We start from the raw sequence: 27518 nt of genomic DNA on the forward strand, positions 1-27518 counted from the left end.
AGCAGCAACACGTGTTTGGGCTGACTGGTAACAATATGGACTTCAGTGCCATCATTGCAGCCAACAGGTTTCAGAGTCAATGCCCACTGGACTGTGCATTCTCAAGCTACCTGCTCAGCCCTCCTGCTCTCTTACAGCCTCCATCCCCTTTCCTTCATGAGCAGACAGAAAGGCCTTTTCCCTTTTTGATACAACAATGTGCTCCTGCAGTGTGGCAGAGAACCTGCTGCAGCAAATTTTGCTGCTGCTGCTGCTTCTATCTGCACCAGTTTGAAGCAGTGTCACCCCACCCAGCCCAGCTGCAGGCTGCCCACAGTGAGTGACTCCAGCCAGGGGATGCTGCTGAGTGAGCTGGAGAGGAAAGCACCTCTCTGACAGCCCCTGGGGAAGGAGACATTAGGAGGCCAAAGCACTCCACTTTTAATAGCCATGGGCTCCCAGCTGCTCCAGGGGAGCTGGTGACTCTTGTGTGCAAAGCACAGGGGAGCAAAAATAAATGAGCTCAGGCAGCAAAACAGCTCTGCAGCCCCAGAGCATAACACTTTGGCAACAACAGCCTGATGCAATCCCACCCTGGCTTTGCCTGGCCTGGCAGAGGTTCTCACACCTATGGCAGCTACTCCTGGGAGTGTTGGCTTGAAATAACATCAAGAGGGAATAACATGTGAGCTGCTTGAAAAACAGAAATGCATTGAATGCAGCCACTCCACTGCTCTCACAAAGCTTTTGATGGCCACAGTGCAGCTGCAGGGGCAGCTCAGGCCCCAAGGCCACCAGTAGCCCTGTGTGACCAAGGCTGCCCAGCTGCCTCCTGCCATCCTGCAGCAAGCCAGGCTGAACCTTGCAAAGTGCCAGGCTTTATCTCAGCTGGTATGATTAATTAACTTTCAAACAATGCAGAGAAAAGCAAACAAAATTGTTTCACTTAGCAAATCTCGACAGAAAAACCCAACTACTTTTACTCTTTGGTTTTTCTGTTCTTCCCAAGTCTGTATTCCTCAAAAGCAAAATTTTCAAGGGAAGAAAGTATTTATCTCCAAAACACACTAAACACAATAAAAGCTGAGAGGAACAGAAGTGTGAGCACACTGAAGAGCTGAGAGGAACAGTGCCCAGCCACCTCCCTGCTCTATATCATGGCTGCCACTGTGCAAAGTTGGGCTTCACTTTCCCCCCACTTCCAGAATCAGTTCAGCTCTCAGTGGGGAGACACCTCATGCCAGTTGCCATTTCCATGGAGTGTCCCCATGACTGCATGGTGGTTGTTCCCCACCAGTTCCCAGCTTGGAAATGCTGTCAGAGGAAGCAGCCCCCACCTGCTTGATCTCCTCCACATTGCAGAGGGACCCTGTGGGTGGCACAAGCCTTCCCCAGGGGGCACATGCACATTTGGCAAGTGTTAACTCCTGGCTCACTCTCCAACACTTCCATCTCCTCTTCTCAGTAATTATTGCCACAGCCCAGCTGGGTGGTGGGCAGTCCATGCCCCCCAGGCTGGGCTCACCATGTTTGCATGTGCCCAGGGAGCACAGCAGGCACGTGTGCCCCTCTCCCCACACAGGCAGGTGGGCTCATTCTGCCGATTCACAGCTTGAGCCCAATCCCCCCATGATGTCACACGCTCCACATCTGCCAGCAGAAGTGTTTGTCTCATCCAGCAAAAATGTCAGCCTGTGCCCAAACAGGAAACACCTGGTGCTGGTGGGCGCCCAGGGTGCCCGCAGGGGTGGGGGTACAAGGACAACTCATTTCCCCTGCGAGCAATTCCAACTGCTGACACAACTTGTCTGGCACTGCCCAGCGCTTCCATCCCTTGGGAGCACTCTGCACAGCCCACAGAGCTCTGTGTCCTGCCAAATACAGCCCCTCCCAGCACAGCCCCAGGGCCCAGGAGGAGGCAGCTAGGAAGGCATGGGATAAGCAGGAAAGCAAGGCCCCAAATCACTCAAATTCCCAAACATCACACAACTCAGATTTTCTCCATTAAAACCACTTTTCTAGTTGGATGAGAACATGACATGGGTGTCCAGGTTTGTCTGGAGAGGTAGGAGCTTTAGAATGACATCGCAAATGCTGCCATTTGGGCTCTTCTGGCAGGTCCCAGCTCCAGCTGCAAGGCTGTGCATGAGCAGAGGCAGGATGAAGGCAGCCTAGGACTGGGCCTGAACCCAGCTTTGAGGTTCCTTCACAAAGAACTCAGCCATTCCCACTGATGGGGAATGAAGAACAAACACAAGCTGAACCTACCTAATCTGAACCAACACTTGTTTCCCCACAGTCCAGGAGCCTTTTCACCCTCCACAGTAGCTCTGTACCAGCAGGGGCTGTCTCAGAAGAGCAGCCTTCTGGGATGGGATGCTCCAATGCCCACCCCTGACCACCCTTTGGCCACCACTGCACACCATGAGTGGAAAAAAATGAACAGCAGCCTGTGCTGCTTCATCACCTCTTCCCCAGCCCTGCATCCCCCCAGCAAAGCCACAGAGGAGGGCAATCTCCAGATCCCAGGATTTAAAGCTACCACAGCCAGTGGACAGGGACATCCTGACTGCTGTCTCTGTTTCCAGGCACATTTATGCGAGTGGTGGCTCCTACTCATGCCCCATTCCAGCCTGCCAACCCCCAGAAATCCAGACAAACATTCCTGGCATGCCCAGGACAGAGTGCCATGGGTCACTCTGTTTTCCTACAAAACAACCACTTTCCCACCCAGGAAATTGCGGTGAACTACCCATGGGAAGGAGCAGAGACAGAATTACCCTCTACCCCTGCATTTCCTGACCAGTGCCCACCACACTCCAGCCAACACAGACAGACCAAATCCTGCTTAAAATAACCTTCCTGCAGAGAGGATGGGGCTGGATGTCGACTATTAATTTGTCTGGTGGTGCCATGGGACTGGCACTGAGCCCCACCACCCACCACACCACCCTGCTGGGGACCAGCACGGCCAGGGATGGGGACAGGATGTCTCATCCCAGCCTGGTCACAGAGCCCACAGCTGCAGCTGGTCTGAGGGTGCCTCACCATCCCTGCTGGGAACTGCTGAAGCCACACCAATGTGCAAACAGGCTGAGCCAGGCATTCCAAACCTCAAACCAGGCACTGCTCCATTTCCCAGTGTGGCCAAAAGGTCTGCTGGGGGACACCCTGCCCACACTGGGGAGTGACACAAGCTCCTGAGCAGCCAGTCCGTGGGAGAGCTGCACATGCCCCAAGGGCACCACCTCTGTGGGGTACAGCCAGATGCTTTGGGGTTCACCTGGCAGGGAGGGGGGCAGATCCCATGGCCTCAGAGAGGGGAATGGGGAGACCAGAACTGCTGGGTTCCAGGGGTCTGGACACCATGTGTCACATTTACAGAAGAAATGCCAGGGCTGGCTGGAAGTGTGACCTCAGGAGCAGGCTTCTGGAATGCCTGAGATAGGCAGATTGCTCACTGGATTTCTTCACAGCACGGGACAAAACAGCTTTTTCCAGCTTTCTCAGGTTACTAACCTCCCCTGGAGGCAGCAGGACCCTCTCAGTGGGGCCGAGTACAGTCAATGGGAAACCCAGACAAGTCAACTGGAGCCCCCTTCCAGAGCAGGGACAGAGTTTCCTTCCCATAACTCTCCCTTCAGGATCCAAATCAGCATTTACTGCAGAGCCAGCAGTGGCTGGCCAGACCTCCATACCCAGGCCAAGCAGCCAGCAATGCCACCACAGGCTGGGGACAGCAGGATGTCCCACAAACACCCTGCTGATGGCAGGTTTTCCCAGTGGGTGGCACGGATGCTGCACAGGATGAACCCCCACAAAAAAACATGTTTCTTAGCAAAGCAGTTGAGATGAAGAAGGCATGAGGTGCAGCAAAACAGTTTGTTTTACAGATTTCAACCTTCTCCTCTCCAAAAACAAGTTGTTCTGCAATGACAGTTCAAGCTTGCTCCCCTCACAAACATCAAAGGAAAATGCTTTAGTGTCTCTGCCTTTGTTTTTCCTTTCATTCAACCTAAAGTGCTCCGGGCTTCAGCCGACTTCCCAAGCTGCCTCTCCACAGCCACACAGCTTCTCCCCACCAGCAGATAGTTCCATCAGCATTTCCCTTTCCTCCCTCCCTGCTCCTCAGGCAGTCCCAGCACCCCAGGAGAGACAGTGGGAATGGTATCTGAAGGAGCTTCTTCTAAACCCTTCCCCAGAGGGCAGGGGGCTATGACAGGACCAGAAAAGACGAGGGGAGCAGTTTCACTGTCTTACCTCAGAGAGCTTGACCCTTCCCTCCAGGAAAGAGCAGTCAGCAGCGTTGTGGGTGCAGATGTGGCGGTACTTGCACCAGTGGCAGGGGAAGGAGCCGTTCACACAGGACAGGCAGCTGCACAGGGAAAGAAGGGGCAGTTTTAGGGCAGATTCCACAGGGGCATTTCTTGGGATGCTTCAGCAGGACAGCATCCTTAGGTGATGCTCTTCTGGTGGAAAGGATCCTTTATCCATAGGGCATGAGCCATGCATTGGGAGGGAGATGCCTGCACAACCAGAACCCCCAGGCTTTGCCCATGGCAGGGTGGGGGGACACAGCCTTCAGAGCAGGATTTGTGTCCCAGCTGAAGAGGCCACGTTCCCTCCTCCTCTTGGCAGGCTGACCCTGACTGCCCCACTCCAGCAGGGGCCGAGCTCCAGACTTTGGGAGCTTTATTTGGGTTCACTGAAAGGCGATTTTAGCAAAAGGCATCAGAACAAGGGCTCTGCACCACGGGGGAACAGGGGAGAAAGGGCCAGATTAATGCATGCTCATTGAGAGGAAAATTATAACTGGCGAAAGGTTGGGTCAGATTAACATTTCGGGACTGTAGGGCCTTTCAGCTGCTCACAATAGGTTGTGTGTGACCCCCTCTGTCCCTCCCTCAGCCCCCTCAGCCCCAGCCCTGCACAGCGCGCGTGCGTTGTGTCTGTGCCTCCCACCCCTCCCCAGCCACAGACGCTCCCATCTCCCCCCAGCCTCTTCTCAGGGCTCTTTGTGCACAGGGATCACTCCTCCTCCCCTCTCCCCATCTTTTCTGGGGCTGTGTTCAGGCCAGAAGCACCATGCTCTGCTTTCCATTCCTCTCAGCAATGAAACCAGCCCCAGGGACCTGGTGACTCTCCCCAGAGCAGGAGGGGACACAGAGAGTCCCACAGCCTTTCTCACAGAATGAAACCAGCTCCAGGGACCTGGTGACTCTCCCCAAAGCAGGAGGGGACACAGAGAGTCCCACAGCCTTTCTCACGGAATGAAACCAGCCCCAGGGACCTGGTGACTCTCCCCAGAGCAGGAGGGGACACAGAGAGTCCCACTGCCATTCTCACAGGAGTGGCACCTTGACAACCTGGTTATCTTCCCTGGCTAACCCCTCCCAGGCATCCCACAGCTGCAGGGAGGCTTTTGGGGGTTTCACCCCTGTGGAAAGAGGCTGAGCCCTCCCTGCCATGCTGTCTGGGGGGGCATGGCAGACAGCTCCCACATTTAGCTTCACAGGGCAGGTCTGCACCAGGCATGTCTGTGCAGCCCAAGCTGTTCTCCCAAGGAGAAGATGGGAGAGCTGCTGAGGCATAAACTAAAAGGCAGTAAAAAAAAAAATCAACCTGCCTTTAAAAAAAAAGAAAAAAAGAAGAAAAGAAAAAAGCAGCAGCACTGGTTTTCACCCTAGAAGGCTCATACCTGCTCCTCACTGATCCAAGCATCAAAAGGATCAGGCCCAAAGCAATTATATTTAAACAAAGACAGGCTCTTTCCCTGAACACAGCTCTGGCAGGAGGCAGGCAGCCCTGCCCAGCCCAATCCTCCTCCTAATCACAGCTACCTCTCTGCCTCTACCCCTGGGAAACGACAGGAAAACACAGCATCACCCTGTGAGGCAGCAGAAATACAATCCTCCTGGAGAAGATATCCTTGGTGGCACAGCCTGGTGTGCCAAAACCCTTGCCCTCCAGCAGAACTGTCACTTTGGAGGTGTGGGGACCTGAGGGAGCCACAGGGTGAGGGCAGCCCAGGGTGCAGTGACACACCCAAGGCTTTGCAGGACCAGGTCTCCCGGCCTGCCCTGGGGTTTCACACACCATTACATATACAGCAAGAGCTTCCCAAATCCATGCTCACACACTAAGGAAATATTTAATTAAGCTGCTTGCAAAGGGGGCTGGAAGTCATTTCCATGTTTCGCTCACATTTTCACTTCCAAATGAACAGCCCTTTTAGCTTTACCCACAAATATGCTAATTGAGATGCTCCTTATGCAAATATATGCAATTTTATTTCAGCTGCAGAGATTCAACTTAAAAGCAGAGCCCCAGCCTCCTATCTCTGGTTGCTTTGATGGAGGGAGGTGCAGAGGGTGGGGGGAATAGGGAACACAAACAAAGGCAAAGGACAGCTCCTGCCCTCCTGCTAAGGGCCCAGGCAGGACCAGTGGACAGATAAATCCAGGATATGGATGGGTGGGACAGGGAACATACAGATTAATCCTCATGGGAGTAACCCAGCCCCGGAGAAGTCACATAAGAGATGCACAAGCAGCCACAAGCCACATGCTGGGGCCCAGCTACCAAAACCTCCCATGAATCACCCCCACTATCCTCCAAAGAAGAGACTTTTCCAGTCACCAGGTCCTTCAGGGTGTGCAAAAATACTCCCCAGTGCCCTTTCCACCAGCTCACAAGGCATGTCAAAGCAGCTGAAGCTCCTGATGCAGCCCTGCCCTGGGCATCCCAGCCCCAACAGCTGCAGCTCCACTTTGCAATTCTTCAGGGTCAAAACCAAATCTTGGCTATTTCAAGATCCTCCTCACTTGAGGGTCTCCTTTGCCATTTAATTATTGCAGGTCCCAGCTGGTCTCCACTTGTCAAAGGATCTCAAGTTATCCTCCGCTCACACACTGAGGTACATGGTTTCCCCTTCATACTTTAGCCCTCCCAGCTGCTTCTAACTTAACTGAGCCATTCCTAAAGCCCCATCCTGGGTGATAATTTCCACACTCTTCCTTCTGCCATATGGACATCAAATGCCACTGTGAGAGTGCTCACCACACACACCTTGCTCTGCAGGGTTTCTGCTGCATTTAGAGTCAGTCCAGTCCAAAGTGGTAAGTCAGCACCTGGGTGCCAGTAACATGGTGAAATGCTGTTCACAGCCTGCCCAGGTCCTGCTGGCCTCAGCACAGCTGCCTGACCACCACAGCACCCTGCAAGGCTCCCAAAGGCCAGGGCAGGAGCTGAGGCAGGGATCCCTGGCTGTTGGGCAGCACGGCTGGGGCTGTGTCCCTGTGTGTCCACACCCCAATGTGTCCGTGTGCCACTGCTGTCCATGTGCCACTGCTGTCTGCTCCTGGCACAGGAGCAGGTTGCTTGGCAGCATGATGCCATCTGTGCCGTCTCTCTCCTTCCCACGGTCAGGCACTCTTCCCTCATCACTTCTTGCCTAAGAGGCTTTCATCACTCCTGGTAATTAGAGGGAGGCTCTCCTTCATGTGTTGAAGTGTTCCGCCTCCCCAAAGCGTGCCAGGAGAGCAAGAAGCCCAGTGAGGCAGAAAACTGATGGTGGGGGTGCAGCACGGACATGGACCCACAGCTTGTTCCCCATCTGCCTCCTCCCCAGCCCTGCCAGGTGCTGGTGGAGGTGAAGCCCAGGCGGGGCAGGGAAAGGGGGCCAGACCCACTGGCAGTGCCCTCCTTGCCTCCTGATGGACTCATGAGAGAGATGTGGCATCAGCCTCAGAGCAGAGCTCCAGGGTCACTCTGTGCCAAGTGCCCCATCTCTAAACAAGTCCAGGCTCACTGCTAGCCTGAAACCTCTCCCCAGCCAGGGCAGGCATTCTTGCAGGCAACAAAGCAGCTCTGCCCAACTTTGAGTGCCCCAGGGTCAAAGCCCACAGTCAACATGCTTGCCCACATCTCACCCCACAGCTGGGCCAAAAAGTCCCAGCACTGCTCCCCTCCACTTGCATAGATGATCCCAAACTTGGTACTGCCATGTAGGGAAACACCTGGAGGGGCTGCAGAGAAGCAGAGCTGCAGACAGGACAGAAAGACAGCAAAGATGGCTCTCCAGGGTGGGTACAGAGCCAAAGCATCACTGCAGGATGAGCTCAGACCCAGGGGTAGCTTCAGGGACTGACTCCTCCCTGAGTGTGCAGGCACCTCCAGGGACCATGGAGAGGTTCCAGCTGTCTCCACACATGACCCAAATCAAAGCTGTGGCTGATGGAAACTGTGCAGGGCCAGCAGGCCTGGACCCAGACTCCTCACTCATTCTCCTTCCTGCATTGCCAGCCCCAGGCATGCCACGTGCCCAAAGGAGCCCAAAGTTCTTCATCACACTGAACAGCAGGGGCAGAAAACAAAAACAGCATCCACAGGCGTGAGATAAGCCTGAGCAGCAAACACGAGGGGGACAGGAGGTGTGAGCACTGCACACACAGACACTGAGGCTATTTCTGTGGCACAGCATGTCCCTGAAGGAAGGAAGGAAGGACATGGAGTGAAGGGCAGGGAGCAGGAACAGGGGGAAGTTGAATGGCACCAAGAGCAGAGCAGGGGAGGTCCATTAAGAAGGAAAATGATAAACACAGTGTTGATGAAAACAGCATCTGTACAGGCACAGCACAGCCGCCTGCGAGCCCCCGACTGCTCCTCAGATCTCCTCTTGGCAGCAGGATGCATCCTCAGTGAATACTCAGCTCCAGCACAGCCTGCATCTGGAGCAGCAGCTGTCAGGGCTGAGGGGTTGAACTGCAGTGCCTTGGGCTTTACATCCATCTCTCTACCCTGGGGAGAAGGGGAAATCCTGAAGAGCAGTGGAACCAGTCAGTCAGTGTCCCCCCAGCCCCTACACAGACCTACAGGCAGCTTCCTCACTGGAGCCCAGGAAAGGCCTGGGGTGGGAGCCAGCTCTTTCCTCCCTCCACCCCTGCCCATCTCAATCCATTTCTGCCCTTCCTTTCACACCAACCCAATTCATTTCCATCCCTGCTGGGTTTTGCCAAGGTCCTTACTCACAGGGTGGTCCAGAGCATCCACCATCACACTGGAGGATGCAGAATCATGCCCTGAGTTTTAAGATAATTCTCTTGAAAGACACTCAGCTGCCTGCCCCTACTGAAGTGTTAGACCAGGCTGTACCAGCCCTTCCCATTCACAACATACATGACATAAACCAGGTTATCCTGAGCTGCCTGTGGGGCCATTCTACAGGATTTTCCACCTGCCCCAGCCCAGGAGCACACAGGGATCTGTTACCATCACAGAGCTCAGCCATGAAAACTCAGATACACTCACTGAACTGCTTGCAGCCATCTGTCCATGCCTTTGAAAAGAAAGCATCTGGAAAAGAGCAGCAGTGGACCAACAGAGAAGCAGCCACGCCATGTGCAGGCAGAAAGAGAGGCTGCAGAGGGGAGCCCAGTGACACAAGGGCTGGCATTGTCCCACGGGTGCCTCGGCCACCAGAACAGCCCAGCCTTGCCTTACCGGCACAGCCCTGCTGCTCCCCGCCCTTGGGACATGCATTAAAATCCCATTTACTTAATGGAGGCTTACAGGGAAAGCCTGACCTGTGGGATAGAGACACAGCACAGTCACATCTCTCCAGCCTGCAGGAGTTAGAGCCATTTGGCATGTCTGCCCTTGCTCTAGCATCAGAGAAATTCAGCATCCTGCAGCTGATGGGACATGGGGGTCACAGCTGTCACTACACTGAGGCACAACCACAAGGCTGATAGCATCATGGATGGATGGACTGGAGACAGTTTTCCAGGATGCTCAGATTCCCTCTTGGAATCAGACTTGCTGATATGATTTCTACCCTTTCCCTGAGCCACCACCTGGATTTTTGCTTCCACATTACAGCGGAAGGACATGCTGGTGACACACTGAGCATGCTGGTGCTTGAAAAACCAGCAGCTCTGCAAAACCTGCCCACAGAATCGAAGGAAGCACCAAAGGCTCTCATCTTCTTCCCCATCCCACTCCACTTGCCAGCTCCCTTCCCACAGCCACACACTCCAAAAAGCCAAACCACAACAGGATTTATGAAACAGAGTTTCCAGAGGAGAAATCCAGCAAAGAAACATGGAAACAGCAGGAAGAAATAAATACATCTTACTATTCCCTGGAATTGCTCGCTAGCTTTCTGTGAGGATTCCCTGCTCCCCCACCTCACCAGCAAGCTCTGCCAGAGGCAGGCAGGGAGCCTGGTGTTACATCTTTATCTTAAAAGGGGACTCATTTCCCCACAAATGCTTTGAAGAAGGCGTTTAACTCTGACAAAGACAACCTCAACATCTGCCTGTGCACGCGCTGGACTCGGGCTGATTCATTACACGATCAAAGGTGCTGAGCAGCCTTTAAATGCCTGCACTTGATCCGTGTCCCATGGGAAACCCCAAGGGAATCCACCCAGGCCCTGCCATGGGGGTTTTCATCTCACTCTCCACTCCAGGAACCAGTGCCTGTCCCCAGGAGCTGCAGACAAGCCTGTGGGCAGTTCTGCTCCCCTGCCACCCACATCCCCCTTTGCAATGATCCCATTTCCTTGCATCGAACTTTTAGTTTCCACTTCCATTTTCAAAGCATCTCCCACACCTCAGCCAGAGGCATCCCCTGCCTAATGCCCAAGCCTTTAGGAGCAGGATGCCCAAAAGATGCCACGGCCTGAAAACACATGCCTGAGCCCCTGAGGAGCCCTGAGTACACAAAGCTGAGACCTTCAGAAGCTTCCCAGGTGACTCCTGCAAAGGAATGAAGCCCCAGAGATAACGCAAATTCCAGACCAGAGCTCTCAGGGACCCTGCACAAAGTAGCCCAGGAGCCACTGATGCTGGTCTGTGATGGGGACAGTTCCATCACACAGGCATAAAGCCCTGCATTAACAGATGGAACAGCTTTAGAACCCTCCCTGAAAGGTATCCCCTCTGCTCAGAACATCACAGCAAACATACAGGCAGCACAACTCCCTCTGTACCCTCCTCTCCTGTAAAAGTGATCAGATACATCTTCCCTTCTGCAACCCCTCCCTTGACCAGACAGTTTCCATCACCCCTTGAAAATGCATGAGAAGAAGATCTGCCAGGGTGGTGGGAAATAACAGCCAGGATGCTCATGCAGCACCAGGACCAGCCCCACAGCTCACATTTTGCTGATGTCTTTCCAGACATCTGCTGAAAATAAGAAGGGTCAGACTCTCCCTGGTGCACATGGTGGAGCTGTATTGGCTTCCCTTGGAGCTACCCCAGCTGACATCAGCAAAGAGCTGCCTCACTAGCCTCCCATCTCTCCACAACCATCTGAAAAATCTCACTCAAACACTTTGTCCTCAGCTGAGAAATTATTTGACATGCAGAACTCTGCCTTCCAACCTAAGCAAAGCCATCCAAATATAAAAAGAAAACATAAAGCACAGTGATCAGAGATCTCCACAGGAAAAACATTAGCCTTGTGGAAAAGCATATTGTTCCTAATACAGAATTTATCAGGCTGACGTATAGATTTTCCTCCACAAAATATGAAACCTGGATCTGAAAGGCTATTAACTCCAGAGAGATCCATTAAAGACGCCTGTCTACAAATGGTATTTAAAAGTATTGCATCATCCCAGGAGGTATTGTCATACTCTTTGGCTATGATTCGACTGCAGGCCACATAGTTAAAACTACCTCCAAGCCCTAAAACTCTAGATGTAAAAAAATAATAACGTTCACCAGCTTAGAACATGGACTTTTCTATCAGCTTCAACTGGAGCCCATAAATATTAATGCATCCATAATTAGCCTTTTTAAATAATGCATCCAAAATTAAACATCAACGCAGTAATAAATCAGTCAGGTTCTTTGTTGTAGGTTTGTTTCGGGGGGGTAGGGTTTTTTTTTCCCTCCTGTGTCAGGCACATAAAATAAAATGCCAATTCCCTCACCACCTCTTCCCACTGGACTGCTGATTGGACCAAATCTGATGCCATTTGTACTTAAAAGTCATCTTTCTTTCATTTAGAAAAATAAAAGTCATATCTGCTTTTTGATTTGCAAAACACTGACATGCAGTCAGCCCGAGCCAAAGCTGAGCTAATGCTATTGAAACCACAGGACGTGAAGAGAGACAAAGCTCATCTCAGAGTCAAGGTGAGGGAGAAAGTCAAGTTTGCAAAGCCTCTCCTCCCTCACCGGCACAGCGCTCCCAGGAGGAGCCCTGCTCCCTGTGCAAAGAGCAGGAGGGAAGGAATCCCTGTGAAGCAGAAACTTTGCAGGGGCTCTGTGCTGACACATCCCTCCTGGAGCTCACTGCAGGTGAGTTCCCAGCCAGGGCACCTGCATCTCACCTGCTCTTCCCTGATCAAAGTGGAAACTCTGAACAGGCTTTGGAGGAGTGAGCTCCAGCAGAGCCCCCAAGCCAGGCTCAACACTTTGCAAAAAGACATCCAAAAGAGATCACTTGGCATTTGCTTGTCTATAATTAGTGATCAGCCAGAGCACCACCATCCATGGGAGGTTTCTGGCAGGGTAATTAAATCTCTTACATTCTTGAGCTCCAAATTCTTTGCCCAAACACACCCCAGCATCAGCTCTGATGGTCCTACAGCACAGCCATCCCCCACTGCTCAAGAACTCTGTCTGCAGCTCCTCATCAGGAGTTGTGGTTTGAGACTTTAGACACCTTGCTTAGACAGCACATCAATAATCCATACCTCCTCTATTTCATCAAACGCATATCTCAAGCTGTCTAAAAACCCTTACAGGAGTAGATTTCACAGCAGCCTGACAAGAAAGCAAATTCACAATTACTTCCACTTAGGAAATTCTTGGGTAAACGCCCCAGGACATGTGGCATGTTCCATCCCATGTTGCTGTAACTTTCCAGCTCCCTCTCCAGCAAGCCTGGGAAGCAGGTACCGTGGCAGGAAAGTACAGGCTTCTCCTTCTGCACTGCCAAGTCACTCCTATTAACTGTTTCCAGGAATAACAAGACACTCAGCGTTTTCAGTCACATGGATTGATTTCCACAGTCTGCAGTGCAGTAAACTCGCTTTTTCATCCAAAGTTTTGCCAAACCCAAAGCTCTGTTTTTATGTGAGGTTCTGCCCTGACTCTACATGTTCCCACACCCCCAAACCAACTGTGGGTGCTCTGGTCACTGTCCCAGTTCACATGGGCAAAAGGAGGAGGTTTCTCACTGTAAACACCACTGTACTCAACTGCCCTTTCTTCTTGCAACATCAGCACCCACAAAGCTGAGAACTCTCTCTCCCAGTCTCACACCATCCCTCCAATCTGTTCCTGGAGCCCTCCCACAAAGTCCAGGCCACTTACGACTGATGGACACTGCAGTTGTAAAAAACAAAATCCACTGAGGCAAATTTCTTCCCCGTCTCCTTGGATTTCAGGTACAGCTTCACCACTCGCTTGTCCCCTGCAAGAGACCCAGGCAAAAAAAGGCATCAGAAAGGACAGAGTGCGTGGCCCAGCATTCAGGCCAAGGCTTGTGATGGGCTGGAGGGAGCTGGGCATCACCATTCAGTCTAGTTAATTAACAAAATCCCCTAAGTGTGGGAATGAAAAGAGAGTGTTCATTGACCCCCATTCAGACACCTCAGAGCCCAAGCACAGCTCTGAGCCCCTACAGCTAAACACAGCCTGCTGGAAGGAGACTGGTGCCTCAGGTTGTATTGGGCACACTGAAGGAGGGTTTAACAGTTTTGGCGTCAGGAGAATGTCCTGACCCCATGGTTACATCTGCCCAGGAATGGTTCACAGATGGAAATAGGGCCAGGGTGGTCAGCAAGTAAAATCACAAAGTGGTTTGGGTAGGAAGTGACCTTAAGGATTATCTAGTATCTAGTTCCAAGCCCACTGCCATAGGCTGTGTGCTAGCAGCTGTGTCCATGGTTTGGAGGGGACTAAAGAACCAGCCTCCCATGAGCAGCAATTCCTTCTCCTATATCCCAAGAACCCAAGTGGGGTTCAGATCCCGAGACTGGGATCATGACACAGGAGGACTGTCCTCCTCCACATCTGCCTGTGGGGTAATACGCGGGACAACACTTGTCTCAGGCTTTTTTGCCACTCTGGGGCACAAGCTCACCGCGGCCCCTGGTGATGGGGATGACATCCTTGGCAGAGGGAGAGCTGCAGTAGATCTTCCCATCCTCAATGCGGCTCTCTGACTCGGTGAAGTCTTCAAAGGAGCAGTTGACTCCTGCCGAGAGGTCTGGGACATTCCAGGCCTGCAGGACCAGCTAGGGAGGAGAGGCAAGAGCATCAACACAGAGAACCTGGAAAATAGGCTCCTCTGTGGCTGCTGTGTGTAAGTCTAGCCAACAGAAAAGACCAGGGGGTGCAATCCCTCTTCTGCCACCCACACAGGGCAGGAAGACCTGCTCTGGGCTTTTGCAAGGGAGCCCCATCCATGCACATCCCTGCTCAAGCAAGGAGCACAGGTTTAAATGGGTTTAAGAGCTGTAATGACTCACAGCCTTTGTCCTCTGCCCTTGACACACCACAAGCCATTATGCCTCAGCTCTCCACAGAGAACAAGAACAGCATCAGGGCTGAAGTACGTTGCACAGAAAGGCAGGAAGGCACCCACTCCAGCACAGGCAAACCTCTTCCTTCACAAAGTCATCCCCGGGGTCAGCAGTTCTCACTTTGCAAAACGCTTGCCTTATTTCTAATTTGAATTTTTCACAGCTTCCAGCCATTAGTTCTTGTTATGCTTTTCCTTGATAGATTAAAAAGCCCTTTAGTCCCTGATATTTGCTCCTTGTAAAGGCACTTATACTCTGTAATCAAGTCACCTCTTAATCTTCTTTTTGATAAGCTAAGCAGATTGAGCTCTGGAAGTCTCTCACTGCAAGGCATTTTCTCCAGCCTTCAACTCATTTACATGATGTTTACGGGAGTTTTTCAGTCCCTCCCTTTGAAAGCTGCACTCCAGCCCAAGCAGTGCATCCCCGTGTCATCCAGCCCAGACCTCTGTGCAGCATCCTGCCATCAGTATGGAGATAATTACTCCAGGAGTGAAAACACTGCCCAGCTCCTGGCTTCATCCCAGGAGCATCAAGAGCCCACAGCAAGGGCTCAGCCCCAGCACCACTTTCCAGGACACCAGGTGAACTTCCATCCATGTTTAACTTTAGACTTGGCAATAGCAAACCCCAGTTTCTCTGCTAAACAGCCCCACTCAAACCCAACTGCTCTGAAGGAGCTTCACTCACACCACCCTCCATTCCCAGCATCCCAGCAGGTCCCATCTGCAGCATATCACATTTATCTCCATGTTACCAAAGAATATCAACTCCTGCAGAAGTTCCAAACTGTTTCCATCCAGTGACAATTCCCCTCTGATGAGAACTTTCTGAGATCTGTCACGAAGTCAGTTCTTAATCCACTTAACACGTGCTTTATCAATATTGTATAATGCTAATTTTTAATCAGAACGTTGTGTTGTACCAAGTCAAAAGCCTTGTACGAGCCTAAAGACATCACATCCTCACAGTCCCTCTTCTAATTCAAGTCATAAATTCACCAAAGAGCAAAATGGGGTTTGTCAGACACAAACCCACATTGACTGGCATAAATTATATTCCCATCCTTAAATCATTATCAGGTGTATTCTTTTTCTTATTATTTTTCTTCTTCTTCTAAACCTGAAGTAAAACTAAGCAGTCTCTGGCTATTTGGTCCTTCATGCATGTGAGAAAAAAAAAATGAGCACCTTTTTCCATTTCTGGGGCTTTTCTCAGCATTCAGATATTTATTACAAAGTCATATTATTACATACATCCCCAGGCCACAGAACCTCTTGGCCAACTTTTTTAGGATTCCTGAGTGCCAGCTATCTAGAACTGGAAGTTTATTGCTAGTATATGCTGTTTCTTATTCTCTTCATGGTGCTAATGGCCTGAAAAATACTTCAGGGAAGTAGTACCTCATCCTTTCTGCTTGCACAGAGAGAGAGCAGCGAGTAGAACATCAAAGTCTCATCCCAAAATACCTACTGCAGGCTGGAGTCAGAGACAGGCTATTGAACTGAGCTAGATCGTTGGCCTATGAACACCATTTCTGATGATCGTGCTGACATTATGGAGAAATATTTATTGCTCAGTTATGTCATTTCTGACTAATCATCAACTGGCTTACTATCTCCATCAATGTGGAGCTAATGGCCCGCCCTCATCAATGCCCTGCACTTTGCTCTGTTTAGTCTCAGACCTCTCTTCCCCTTTCCCCTATCCATCAGTTATTTTTCATTGCCTTATCCCCGGTTGTTCCCTGCAGAGGGTCAGGAGGTGTCTGGGGAGCAGTGTGAGGGAGCAGACAGGGGTGCCTTACCGGGACCTCGGACATGGTGACCGAGATGTTCTTGGGCTGCACGGTGAGCTGCACGCACTGCTGCAGGTCGGAGGCGAAGCGCTGGGGCTCGTCCGCGCGCTCGCACCGGTCCTTGCGGGAGCAGCTGCAGGGGGAAAGCACCATGGTGAGCAGGAGAATCCCCTGGGCTCCTGCAGGGCTTTGGGCTGGCAAACAGACATTTGGCACAGAAATCATGCCCAGGTAGGGACCTTGGATGACCAAGGCCCATACCAGAGTTCTGCTCTCCCCTGAGACTCCAGGAGTGTTTTATATTCAGCTTTTCTTATTGGCACAAGAATCCTAAACCCAGGAGCCCATGGGTGGGATGAGCAGGCCCTGGCAGCAGCTCACCATGCATGGATGCTCCTAACCACAGCCTGGGCAACCCAGAAGGGGATGACTGACCCCTCAGACCATTCCATCTCAGCATTTTGGGACCAAAGTCCAGAAGAGACGCCCTCAAGGAGACCAGCAGTGGGGATGGACACATTTTGTCAGCTGCAGGTCACTGGCACAGCTCCAGGGACAATGCTGCTGTACTCACATGTTGTGGAGGACACACCAGCCACAGTGGGGGTCCCGGGAGCCCAGGCACAGCTCACAGCTCTCGTACTGCTCACAGCTCTCCACCGGCACGCGCGTCACCTGTGGGAACAGGCACGGGGTGAACGGGGTCAGGCTGCTGTGCCCACCCAACATACCCTGACGTGGCAGAGACAGACCCAGCACAGACCCACCCTGGCCTGTCAGTGGGCAGGCAGGAGAGGGAGCAGGCTGAGCCCCTCCCCATCGCCCGCTCCTCTCCCAGGCCCAGGCAGTGCATTTGCAGGCAACACTTCCACCCCAGAGAGATTTTAAATCCACACAAACTCCTTCCATTGTTGCACCTCTGCAGTATTTGAGAGTGGGCTGGGCCAACTCAGCTCCAAATCAGCTCCCAGTGCCGCCAGGCACCCCATGGCTGCCACAGCCCTGCTCTGAAAGGGTTACCAGTCCTTTATTAATTGCTCCTCCAGATTTGATTAAAATCCCCTCATTCTCCAAGCCCTTCGAGCTCTGTTACAACTGTTCATTTAATTACTTTCCACCAGCACTCTTATAACACCGAGCGTACTAGGGAAGAGAGTGGGCTTTATTAAGGAGAGGGGAGGAGAAGAGGGGGGACAGGGAGGGGGTTCCTGCTTGCCAGCCACAAGAAATCTGCAGCACCAAGCAGCTGCCCATGGCTGCTGTGCTTGTGCCTCAGTTTCCCCACTGCTCTCATGGGGCAGCACTCACTCATTAATTAAAATTTGCAAACTTCTCTACTGAAGGCTAAACCTGGGGTATTCTCCCTTGAAATCACACAGCAGAGCACAGGCTCAGCATGATGTCTACAGGGTTGGGACACACTGGCCAACCAGCCCCTCCAGGGTGGTGAGGACACCTGTAACGTTCCCATTTGTTTGTCCCTGACATTGCTTTAGGCAGGTGATGGCAGAGAGAACCCCCAGGCACATCCTGCACAGACAAGTGTCAGGTTCCAGCAACTGTGGTGGTCCCTGGAGGAGATCCCCAGTCCAGGCCAATGCAACTGTCCCCTTGGCATCCATTTCCCCAACACAGAGCGGGGAGTTTAGTTGAGCAAGCTCTGGGACAGAAACAGCCAAGGATGGAAACACAGCCCAGGACAGCTGCATGGAGGAGCCCAAATTCAGGTTCTGCCCCTGGAAAGCTGCTTGTTTCCTGCAACAGAGCAGAAACCAGAAACAGCCACTGGGAGGAGGGAGAAAAGAGCTCTGCTGTCCCCTCAGGACTGTCTAGACAAACCTACATTCCTGCTCCAGCATCCTTTCCCCTCCCAAGCCCTCGGGCTGGTGGCCAGGAGACTGTGAGGCTCCCAGCTCTGCTTGCAGCCCTGCTCACACACACACCTCTGGCAAGGCAGAGGGGCAGAGGTGCTGGGAGACACAGGCACAGCACACCCCAGCACAGCCACCCTGTGTCACCTAGCAGGCATGGCACGCTGGCATCAGATCCAGAAAGTGTCACCACCATGACAGGAACCCGCTTCACTCCCTCCAGTTCAGCCCATGGACGGATGAACTCACACCAGCAACCCTCCCACAGGTCATGGATCAAGCAAATGCTCACTAAGACAAATCAAAACTTCCTATCATGTGCCCAGACCACGCTGCCAGGATGACAGCACCAGATGCAGATTGGATCTGCACTCCAGTTAGCTCAGCACAAGCAGAGGCAGGGACCAAGGGGTGCACATCAGGAGCCTGGGGGTGCACCAGCCCTGTGTCCCCTCTGCCCTGTCATGCAAAAGGAACTGCTGCAGAGGACAAAAAGTTGTTTAGAGGAAGGAGCTCCTGCTGATCTGCAAAACCCTGGCTCAGGAGGGGACAGCCAAAACAGGGAGGAGGTTTCTGGCCAGCCACTCACAGCAAGGAAGGGTCAGGAAGTCCTTGGTCCCCAGGGACCATGGGAATTTCAAGCAGCTGCTGCTAACAATTAAAGCCTCAGGACAGTGTTTCTGCAGAGAGGAGCAGGGAGGGCCTGCCCCAGGATCCCTAGGCAGCTCCAATCCCAAGAAGCAAAGGGCAGACCCGCCTAGAGAATTGCCCAGAAGGCTGCCCAGCACACAGGAGTGTATGCTAGGGCTGCAGCGTGGGCTGCCAAGTCAGGAGAGCAGAGGACCACTGACCCCTCCCCTTACCTGTTTCTCAGTCATGGCATAGATGTGCTGACGGTCAGGGCTCAGGACCAGGTCTCGCAGGATGGAGCTGCCTTCGTGGGCCACAACATTCTCATACTGCAGAGCTTGGTGCTTCCTCTCAGCTGGCAAATCCACAAGGATCTGTGGGGAGAGCAAGAGGGGATGAGCATGATCCCTCACACACCTCAGCCCCACCCCTGGGATACAGAACGTGCTCCTCCATCCCACAGCAGTGTGGTGACTCCACAGCCCCTGCAGCACAGCTGCAGTATCAGCTGCTCGGCAGGCATCCCAATCCTTTCCAGAAGACCAAACTGCAATGCCTCCTGTGCTTTACTACATTTGTCTGGTGCATTTGCACCACATCCATACTGATGGCATTCATCTCTCTCCAGGGAGGGAAGACACATCCCTGGTTCTCACATTGCACACCACTATGTGCTGCTGCTCAGCTCCAAAGCCCCTCCAAGCTGTAACAGGGAGCAGATGAGTCCCCAGTTTGCAGCAAAGCATCAAACCCCACCTTGCCCCAGCAGTGCCGAGAGCAGCTCACACATCTCACTGCTCTGAGCCCTGCCAGGCAGGACGCTGCAGCCTCGGCTCCCACCAGCCCATCCATCAGAGGAAACACTTGGACTCGTGACCGGGGAAGTCAAGAGGGTCTCAAGGAAGTTGGAGGTCAACAGAGGTTCAGAAAGCACTTTTGTTCCCCGAGCAGGAACATGGTGAAGGCTTTAATCTCCTTATTGCTCACAATTACGTTAAAGCTCTTCCTAAGCACACGGGCTCCTGGCTGTCCTGGTGATCAGCACAGCAGGAGGCTGCAGGCACACACCACACGGGGCTAAACTCAGCAATGCCACTTGGCAGACCCTGACTGCCACCTCCACGAGCCAGAAGTACCTTGTGCTCCTGCCATTACTTGTGACACCCCCAGATTCAGGCTGACCCTGGCATGGGACAGCCTCAAGGGGGACAGTGCCAGAGAAATGGGAATGGGATGGGGATGGGAGCCACACCAGCCATACATTCTGCAAAAATCCCAGCTGTAGGCACTGAAGCATCATGCCCAGCAAGATAGAGCAAACTCTACCTGTGATCATCTCCACACTGGTGATGGCACACTCAGAGACCTGATCCACCATCCCCATCTGCAGGACTCAGGATCCCCCCAGAGGAAAGGGGCAAATTGGAAGCACCCTCCCCCAAATGTATCCCACAACCCTGTCCCAATTATCACACCCACTCCCACAGCCCAGCACAGCCACCACCACCCCTTGTGCCCCCACAGCAGCCACCTCAGCATCCCAGCCACCTCATCCCTCCTGCAGTAAACTGCTGCCAGCATTTGCACAGTTCCCAATCAGGAGGATACGGGCCGGGGAAGCAGGATCCCGGTGTGCAGCTGATTAGCATGGAAATGTATGCGGCTCACAAACAAACCGGGGCCCGTTTAATTAGAGCGGCGCCTTTGATTCACTGCCAGCCTCCTGCATGCACCAGCCCTGGATTATTTTTAGGCAGTTTTACAAAACAAATGTATTTAATTAAGAAAGAGACCCCTGAGCAACCAGAGAGAGATGAGTCCTGCATAGCAGTCAGCAAAGGGGCCGCCCTCTCCCCAGGGATGTGACAACTGGGCTTGGAGGGCCAGGATAACTCTCGGGAGCTCATGGCACAGCCAAAAACCCCCTGACCTCCTTCCACAGGACTGAAGAGCCATCACCATAACCCAAAATGGTCCTGGTATTCACCCACCTCCTCAGCATACTTTGCTAGACCCCTACACAGACTCTGCCCCCATTAGTACTGAGTACCACTGCATGCTGGGGAACCCAGAGGTGTTAACCCTCTGCCTGCCTTTCTTGCAGGGGTATCTTTCTGCCCAGGCCCAGGACAGTGTTTGTTCCCACTCCAAGCAGATCAGAGGAGGTCAAGCCCCAGACACCTGTGTAGTACAGGGCCAGCAGTGTCCCTTGCTCAGTGGTACCCAGCATCACCCCTAGAGCACAGCCCTGCCTCCCCACATCTCCCAGCTCTCAGTTTCTCCCCTACGAAGTCCTTCCCAAGGCAGCTCTCAGGAGGAGAGCAACAGGGAGCACCCCCAGCAAGGCACCATCTCCCCACCTCAGCATGGCAAAGTGACAAACACACCTTTCCAGCCCCTTTATGGGCCACAGTTGCAGCACAGAATAATCGATACAGTTTTACCCTGGTTCTAAAATAGATCTATGGCTGGATGTCGCGCTGGCAGTAATTTTTAACTAGCGGGGTAATTTCCCCATTACATTATTGCACTGCGCAGTGCTGGGAAAGAGAAAGAGATGTATTAAAAAAACAACAGACATGAAGCACTTCCAGTTAATTTGAGGCTCCAGGAAGAACCTAAAAATACTCTTAGTAGTCAAACGGGGCTGGAACCCAGCCTGACACACGTCAGGTTCTGGTGGGGCCATGCACACACAAGAACCCTTCTCCCTAGCACCACTCCCCCTGTTAAGGATAATCTGTAGGTGTGTTTGGGAATCAGGAATACTTGGTAATCAAGATGTTCTCTGGTTGGCCAAAGTGCAGGGCACTGGAGGAGATTGTGAGTTAGCTCATGGTAGGAAAATGCATCCTAACACTCCTCTCCAGCATGAGGAGATGATAGAACCATAGAAAGGTTTGGGTAGAAGGAAGGTTATAGATCATCTAGTTCTAACACCTCTGTTCCAACTCCCTGGTTCCATTGTACCAGGCTGCTCAAAGTCCCATCCAGCCTGGCTTGAACACTCCTGGAGATGGGGCATCCACAACTTCCATGAGCAAGACAGACCCCAGACTGCCCCCATGCCAAGCAGGACCCAGCTGTCCTGAGCACCCACTGCTGTGCAGACAGAGGTGGGCACCCAACAGGGCCTTTCCAGCAGGATTAGCCCAACATGAACCTACCCATCCTGCCCAGCACAATAAGGATGGGCTGTTTGTACTACAGCATGGTGGAGCAGCACAAAGGATGCACAAGGAATGCACAAGGAGCCTCCCATCTCTTACAGACACTGGAAGGGGCCACTTTCCTCCCCCTCCCTGCACCCACAGGGTAGCTGGGAACAGGGAAAGGGGGAGAGGATGCAGTTTAATCAGAACAGACCCCCTCAGAAACACACTCCTTCCTGCCCACCCTGGCTGCCTTCCCACCCAGGGGAAAAGACATTTACCATAAATAAATAAATAAATAAACATATTAACCTTTCTCCTCATCCTGACGCTGATATAATTACCCAATACTAATAATTACTCACACTAATTTCTTGCTCAGGATTCCTGCCCTCGCTCCTGTCTGCCTCAGGCTGACTTCAGGCAGCAACTCAGCAGTGCTGCCTCCTCCCAGGAGCTGCAGGAACCCCAAGAGACAGCCAGCTCCCAGGGCTGTTCTGAGGCACAGGAGCAGGAGTGAGGGTCAGCTAGAAGGGCTGCTGCCTTGTTAAGTACATAGGGAAGACCAGAGGCATTAAATTATAAACTCCCTGCTTGGGTGAATCATCTCAAAGCAAGCCCAGGGGCTGCTCTGCAAGAAGCCCATGTGCACATCCTCTCCACTCCAACACCGAGCCCACCCCCACAGAGCCAGCACTCAGAAATAACTTCACTCCAAGAGGGGTTTAAGACCTGCACCCCCAGAAGCTGAGAACCCTGTCCAAGGAAGGAGGAAAGGATGGGGTGCCATGTTCCAAGCTCTGGCAACCCCGGTGTAATGAGTGACTGCACACTGCACACCCCAGCTGGGCATCTGCAAAGCCCTCTCCCAAGAGACCCAGAGAGGATTCCTGGGGATGGCTTTGCCTTGGCTGGAGAAAGGAGCTGCCATCCCATACAAGGCTTTGGGGGAGGCAAGCACATCACCATGCTGAGAAACAATTCCTTCCATGGCAGCGCTCTGCACCCCTGGGCAAGGTGCCCTTCAGGCTTGCCCAGGTGAGGAGGCACTTCCACACTGCCATAACCACTGCTGAACAACCAACCACTAGGTGAAAAATCTCCCAACATCCTTATGGCAACAGCAAAAGGCACAAGGCAGAGAGGAGTATCTCCCCAGAGCCGACTTTTGGAAAGACAGGCAATGAGAGGAACTTGGGGCAGGAGCCATGACCTGGCACCCACCCAGAGCTGGCAGAGGGTCCAGAGGAGGATGGCACTGGAGGACAGGGCTTTACAGCTCAGTCTGGGCCAGAGACACCAGGTGGAGAGGGAGGAAGCACAGCCAGAGAGGGAAGGCAGCTGCAGACATGCCAAGGCTGCTTTTGGATTTAACACATGCCAGCAGAGGTCTGTGCTGGGTCTGGGAGGTGCTTGGGTGGGCCACTGCCTCCTCACAGGATCAAAACCACATTTTGGGGGGCCCAGGGAGAAGGTCCCCAAGAGACCTGATCTGACAGGGGACACCCCTAAGCCCAGCACCAGGAATAGGGGGCTCTTCACTGCCCCACAGCCAGTCTTCCCACGGGAACCCCCGCCCCAGCCCTACATGTCCCCACTCCAGCTCTCCAGCCTCCATCCCGGGTCCCAAGCGGTCCCCCGCAGACCCCTCCTCCGGGCAGGAGAAGTGCTCAGCCAGGCTTTGTACTCTTATCTGTGCAGGGCTGTGATTAATTCGCAGCGGCTGGCAGCAGCTACAAGAGGAGGGCGCTTTTGCCCGCCTGCCACACTTCAAAGGCAGGGACTTATCTGCCTGAAACACACTCCGCAGCCTTTTCACGGGGACCCTTTCCAGTTCCACGGGGCTCGCACGGTACTGACAGGCAACGAGAAAGAAAGGCTTATTTATGGGAGTGCATTTCAAAGCCTCCCCTCTTCCCTCTCAACACACGCTGAGGGAGGCAGAGAGTTCCCCAGCCCCAAGGATCCCCATTGGGGACAGGGATTAAACAGGCAGGGATGAGGCACGGCTGTGAGGAGAGGATGCTGGAAAGAGGACCCTGCCCTTCCTGTGCCCATGTCCTGGTCCCCTCCTGCCCTGTCATCACCAGTGAGCAGCTCTGTAGCACGTCACTGAGTTGGGAGGAGGAAGATGCTTTGTCATGGGTGGAGGGCAGAGTGCAGTCCCAGGAGTGGAACCTTCCCCTCCCAAGGCAATTGGTGCTCACAGCTCAGGCACCATGGAAGCCCCAGGATCCTACACCCAAATCAGCAGCACATGTCCCCTCCCTGAGAGCAGGGCCGTGTGAACATCCCCAGTATTCTGCTTTGATTTTGGCAGCATCCACTCAAAAGGCATAAGATAGATCAAACATAACCAGAAGAGGAGTGGGTCCTGGCAGAGCTGCCCCTGCCAGCCATGGGGCCACCTCCCAGAGGCAACAGAGGGCCTGTGCAGCCTGGCCACACAGGGCAAAGGGACAGCTGCTGCATAGTGTCACACAACACCATGCTGACAAGCCTACAGCTGGAAAAGGCACATCCCATGTCCGGGGGGCTCACAGGGAAAGGGATGGCCTTGGGGGGGTCAGCCTGCACAGCCTCTCTTTGCACATGGCCTGGGATCACCCCAAGGCAGTAAGACAGTGGGGACAGGGACACCAGCTGCCCCTCCACATGCCTTTCCCCAGGACAAGCAGCTGCCACGCACATGCCCCTCTCCAGTTTCCAAAGGAAGGGAAAGAGTTTAAATCAAATTTCTGGATCAGCTGCTCCAAGGAGACAGACTCTCTTCTTCCCTTCACCCAGAAAGGTGCAGCAAAAGGCAGAGACAGGAGCAGCTGCAGGGCATCATCTGTCCCATGGACACAGCCTTGGGAGCTGGGTACTGCTGGAGAGGGGGGCACTGGCATGCTGGGGGTCAAGAGCAGGGAGGTCAAGGCAATGGCTCCTGATCTCTCCCACTGTATTTTGTTACCAAAATTCGGTGTCCAGGGTGGTTTGCCAGAGGATTTGCCTCTGGCTTTGCTCAGATAACCAGGAAATTGCCATCAGGAGTGCCTCAGCCAGGCTTTACCAGGGCTAACCCTACGGGTGCTCTGTGCCACAAGGCAGGAGCTGGACCCCCAGTGGAAGGCTAGGGCCAGCCAGCAGCAGGACCACAGGCAGGGCTGTGGGGATGCATCTTGCAGGGGCTTGTCCCAGGCCTGATGACAGGATGGGCCCCACAGAAACATCCCAGATATGCGGGGCAGGCTGGCAGCTGACACCCCAGCCCCCACTGCCCCCCAGCTGTCTGGCCAGTCACCTTCCCTTCCCTGCCTTCCCATCAGCTGTCTGCAGGAATGCACCAGGATCACACACACACCTCCTGCCAGACCCAGGCAGCTGCAGACTGCTTGGATCTGGCAGGGCTGGGTTCTGTCCTCTCCACCTCCTCTGCAAGAAAAGGTTTCACTGATGGCTCACACAGGGCTGGGATGCTCCTGCCTCATCACTAACCTGCCGAGGAGCAAGGTAAGCTGCTTCTGATTCTAATTCCATTCACTGAAATCCATTCACTTGATAAAGATGAGTACAGGCCAGGCTTTTGTCCTGGGCCCAACATCACCCTGAGTTGGAGAATATTGGGACTTTAATCATATTGATACAATAAAAAAAAAAAAAAAAGGAGATTCTTAGTCTAAATTAGTGCTCAAATGCTCAGCAACAAATCCAGCACCTCACCAACTGGCAGATGTGACAGGTTGACCCAGCTGGTTTTGAAGCATATGTATTGCCAGTGTGTCATCCCCAGGCAGGATCCTGAGCTCAGCCATGTGGGCTGAGGACACACACTCACTCTGGGAGGTATAGTGGGAACTGGGTGAAGCACTGGGTTTTGCCATAAGAAAGAGAAGAGAGGAGGCAGGGCAGCAACCCTGCTCAGCAGGCCCCCAAAATGCAGCAACACCTTTCCCAAAACTTCTCAACCGCCTTTCCTTTCATTTAAACTCATTTCCATCTTTTCCTCTTGTTCAGCCACCCACACAAATGGTGCTCCACCATGCTAAGTGGGCTCAGCAGAGCCAGTTACACCAGCATCAACCCACATGGTACAGTATAGGACTGACCAGCTCCGTGCTCTGCAAATCTTCCCAAAATCTCTCCTGACCAGCTCTGCCAGCACTGCTCCATCAGCAGGATGGAAAGTACAGCCCAACACACTGCTCCAGCAACTTGGACAGAATTAAGACACTGTCAGAAAAATCCTCCCCACCTTTCTGTACCAAAACTGAACTGCTGGAAAGAGGCAGCAGGTGCCAGGATAATGTGCAGGAGAAGCACCTCTGGCAGAGTCAAACCCAGGTGCAGGAGGGACTGAGGGATGGTAAAGTCACTATGGAGTGGTAAGAGGAATCACAGGCTCCCAGTGGGAGCCACACAATGTGTGATGGGTTATAAGGCAGTTGCCTCACTTTCATCCCAAATAAAGCCCTAAATCCCATCCCCATCCCTGCCAGCCCCCAGCCCCACACCCCACAGCAGCTCCAGCAGTCTTGAGCCATTGATTTCTCAGCTTTGCCCTTCAAAACCCTCTTGGCTCAGAGCCCAGTTCATATCGTCTAGTCACTCAGGAGCAAAATATCTCTATTATTATTGCAATTATTTCCCAATCAGCATTGCTCAGGGCTGAGGCAGTCAGAGGGGGCCCCCAACAAGCAAATCAATAGCAGGCACTGCCCTGGGGCTGCCAGGGACCAGGCAGGAGGCACTGGTAGCTGGAGAGTGGCACAAGGGAAAGGGGCTGGGGGACCCCAGGGACCCCTCCATGCGATGCTATGACCTGGCAAGGTGGCAGTCTCTGCTGACACTCGGCCAAGCAACAGTGATGCAACTTAACCTCTGCACAGAGCGCGCGTGCAGCCACCAACCCTGCAGGGTCTGCATGCTGCACAAGGGCTCTGCCTCCCAGGCTAAAGAGAACTGACAGGCATTCCAGGGTGTCCCTGGGGGCAGCACAGCAGCTGCCAGGGCATCAGTTCCCTGGGGAGAGAGCGACAGAATAGCTCAAAACTATGCTTCCAGCAACACAGTGCCCGTGTCCATTCCAGCAAAAATATCCAGTGAAACCCCAGCACCACATCCCAACAAAGAAATGTCTCTTGCAAGGGAGAGACGCACAGGCAGGTAAGACAATCCTGCTTTTTTCTCAAGCCTTGGGAAGAAAGGAGGTAGGAAAGCCCAGTAACAAATGGAGAAGGAATTTTAGCCTCGCAAAATGGAAGGTAAGGGCAGGAAGAGCACAAAGCAAAATGTGACAGGGATCTCCTCTCTGCATCCCACTGTTCTTCTCCTTGTAAAAATAAAGCCCTGGGTGACAGCAGTGAAGGGCAGAGCACATCACAGAAATACTGGATTATTTTTTCTCCTGTTCATTAATTACTGTAGGCATCCCAAGGGTTCCAGCAGGCTCCAGGCATGAAAGGCATGAATGAAGCCATGGCAATGTGTCACCCTCCCAGCTCCCACAGGACTCACACTGCATGTGACCAGCCTGGGGCGAGTTAATACCTAAACCTTCC

The 27518-nt window shown here is 53.1% G+C and overlaps 1 protein-coding gene across 2 annotated transcripts in view; it reads right to left on the reverse strand.

Annotated features, from left to right (window-relative positions):
- PLXNA1 (plexin A1) overlaps positions 1 to 27518 on the reverse strand; it is a 114725-nt gene that overhangs the window by 46434 nt on the left and 40773 nt on the right. For both annotated transcript variants that reach the window (XM_033071262.2, XM_033071263.2), the window contains exons 4-9: positions 19057 to 19197; positions 16897 to 16997; positions 16332 to 16455; positions 14083 to 14236; positions 13311 to 13410; positions 4240 to 4354 (exon numbers count right to left, since the gene is read on the reverse strand). In XM_033071262.2, the coding sequence (XP_032927153.1) occupies positions 4240 to 4354; positions 13311 to 13410; positions 14083 to 14236; positions 16332 to 16455; positions 16897 to 16997; positions 19057 to 19197 (735 nt within the window). The remainder of the gene's footprint in view (positions 1 to 4239; positions 4355 to 13310; positions 13411 to 14082; positions 14237 to 16331; positions 16456 to 16896; positions 16998 to 19056; positions 19198 to 27518) is intronic.

This window comes from Catharus ustulatus, chromosome 13 (assembly GCF_009819885.2).
Source record: "Catharus ustulatus isolate bCatUst1 chromosome 13, bCatUst1.pri.v2, whole genome shotgun sequence".
NCBI lineage: Eukaryota > Metazoa > Chordata > Aves > Passeriformes > Turdidae > Catharus > Catharus ustulatus.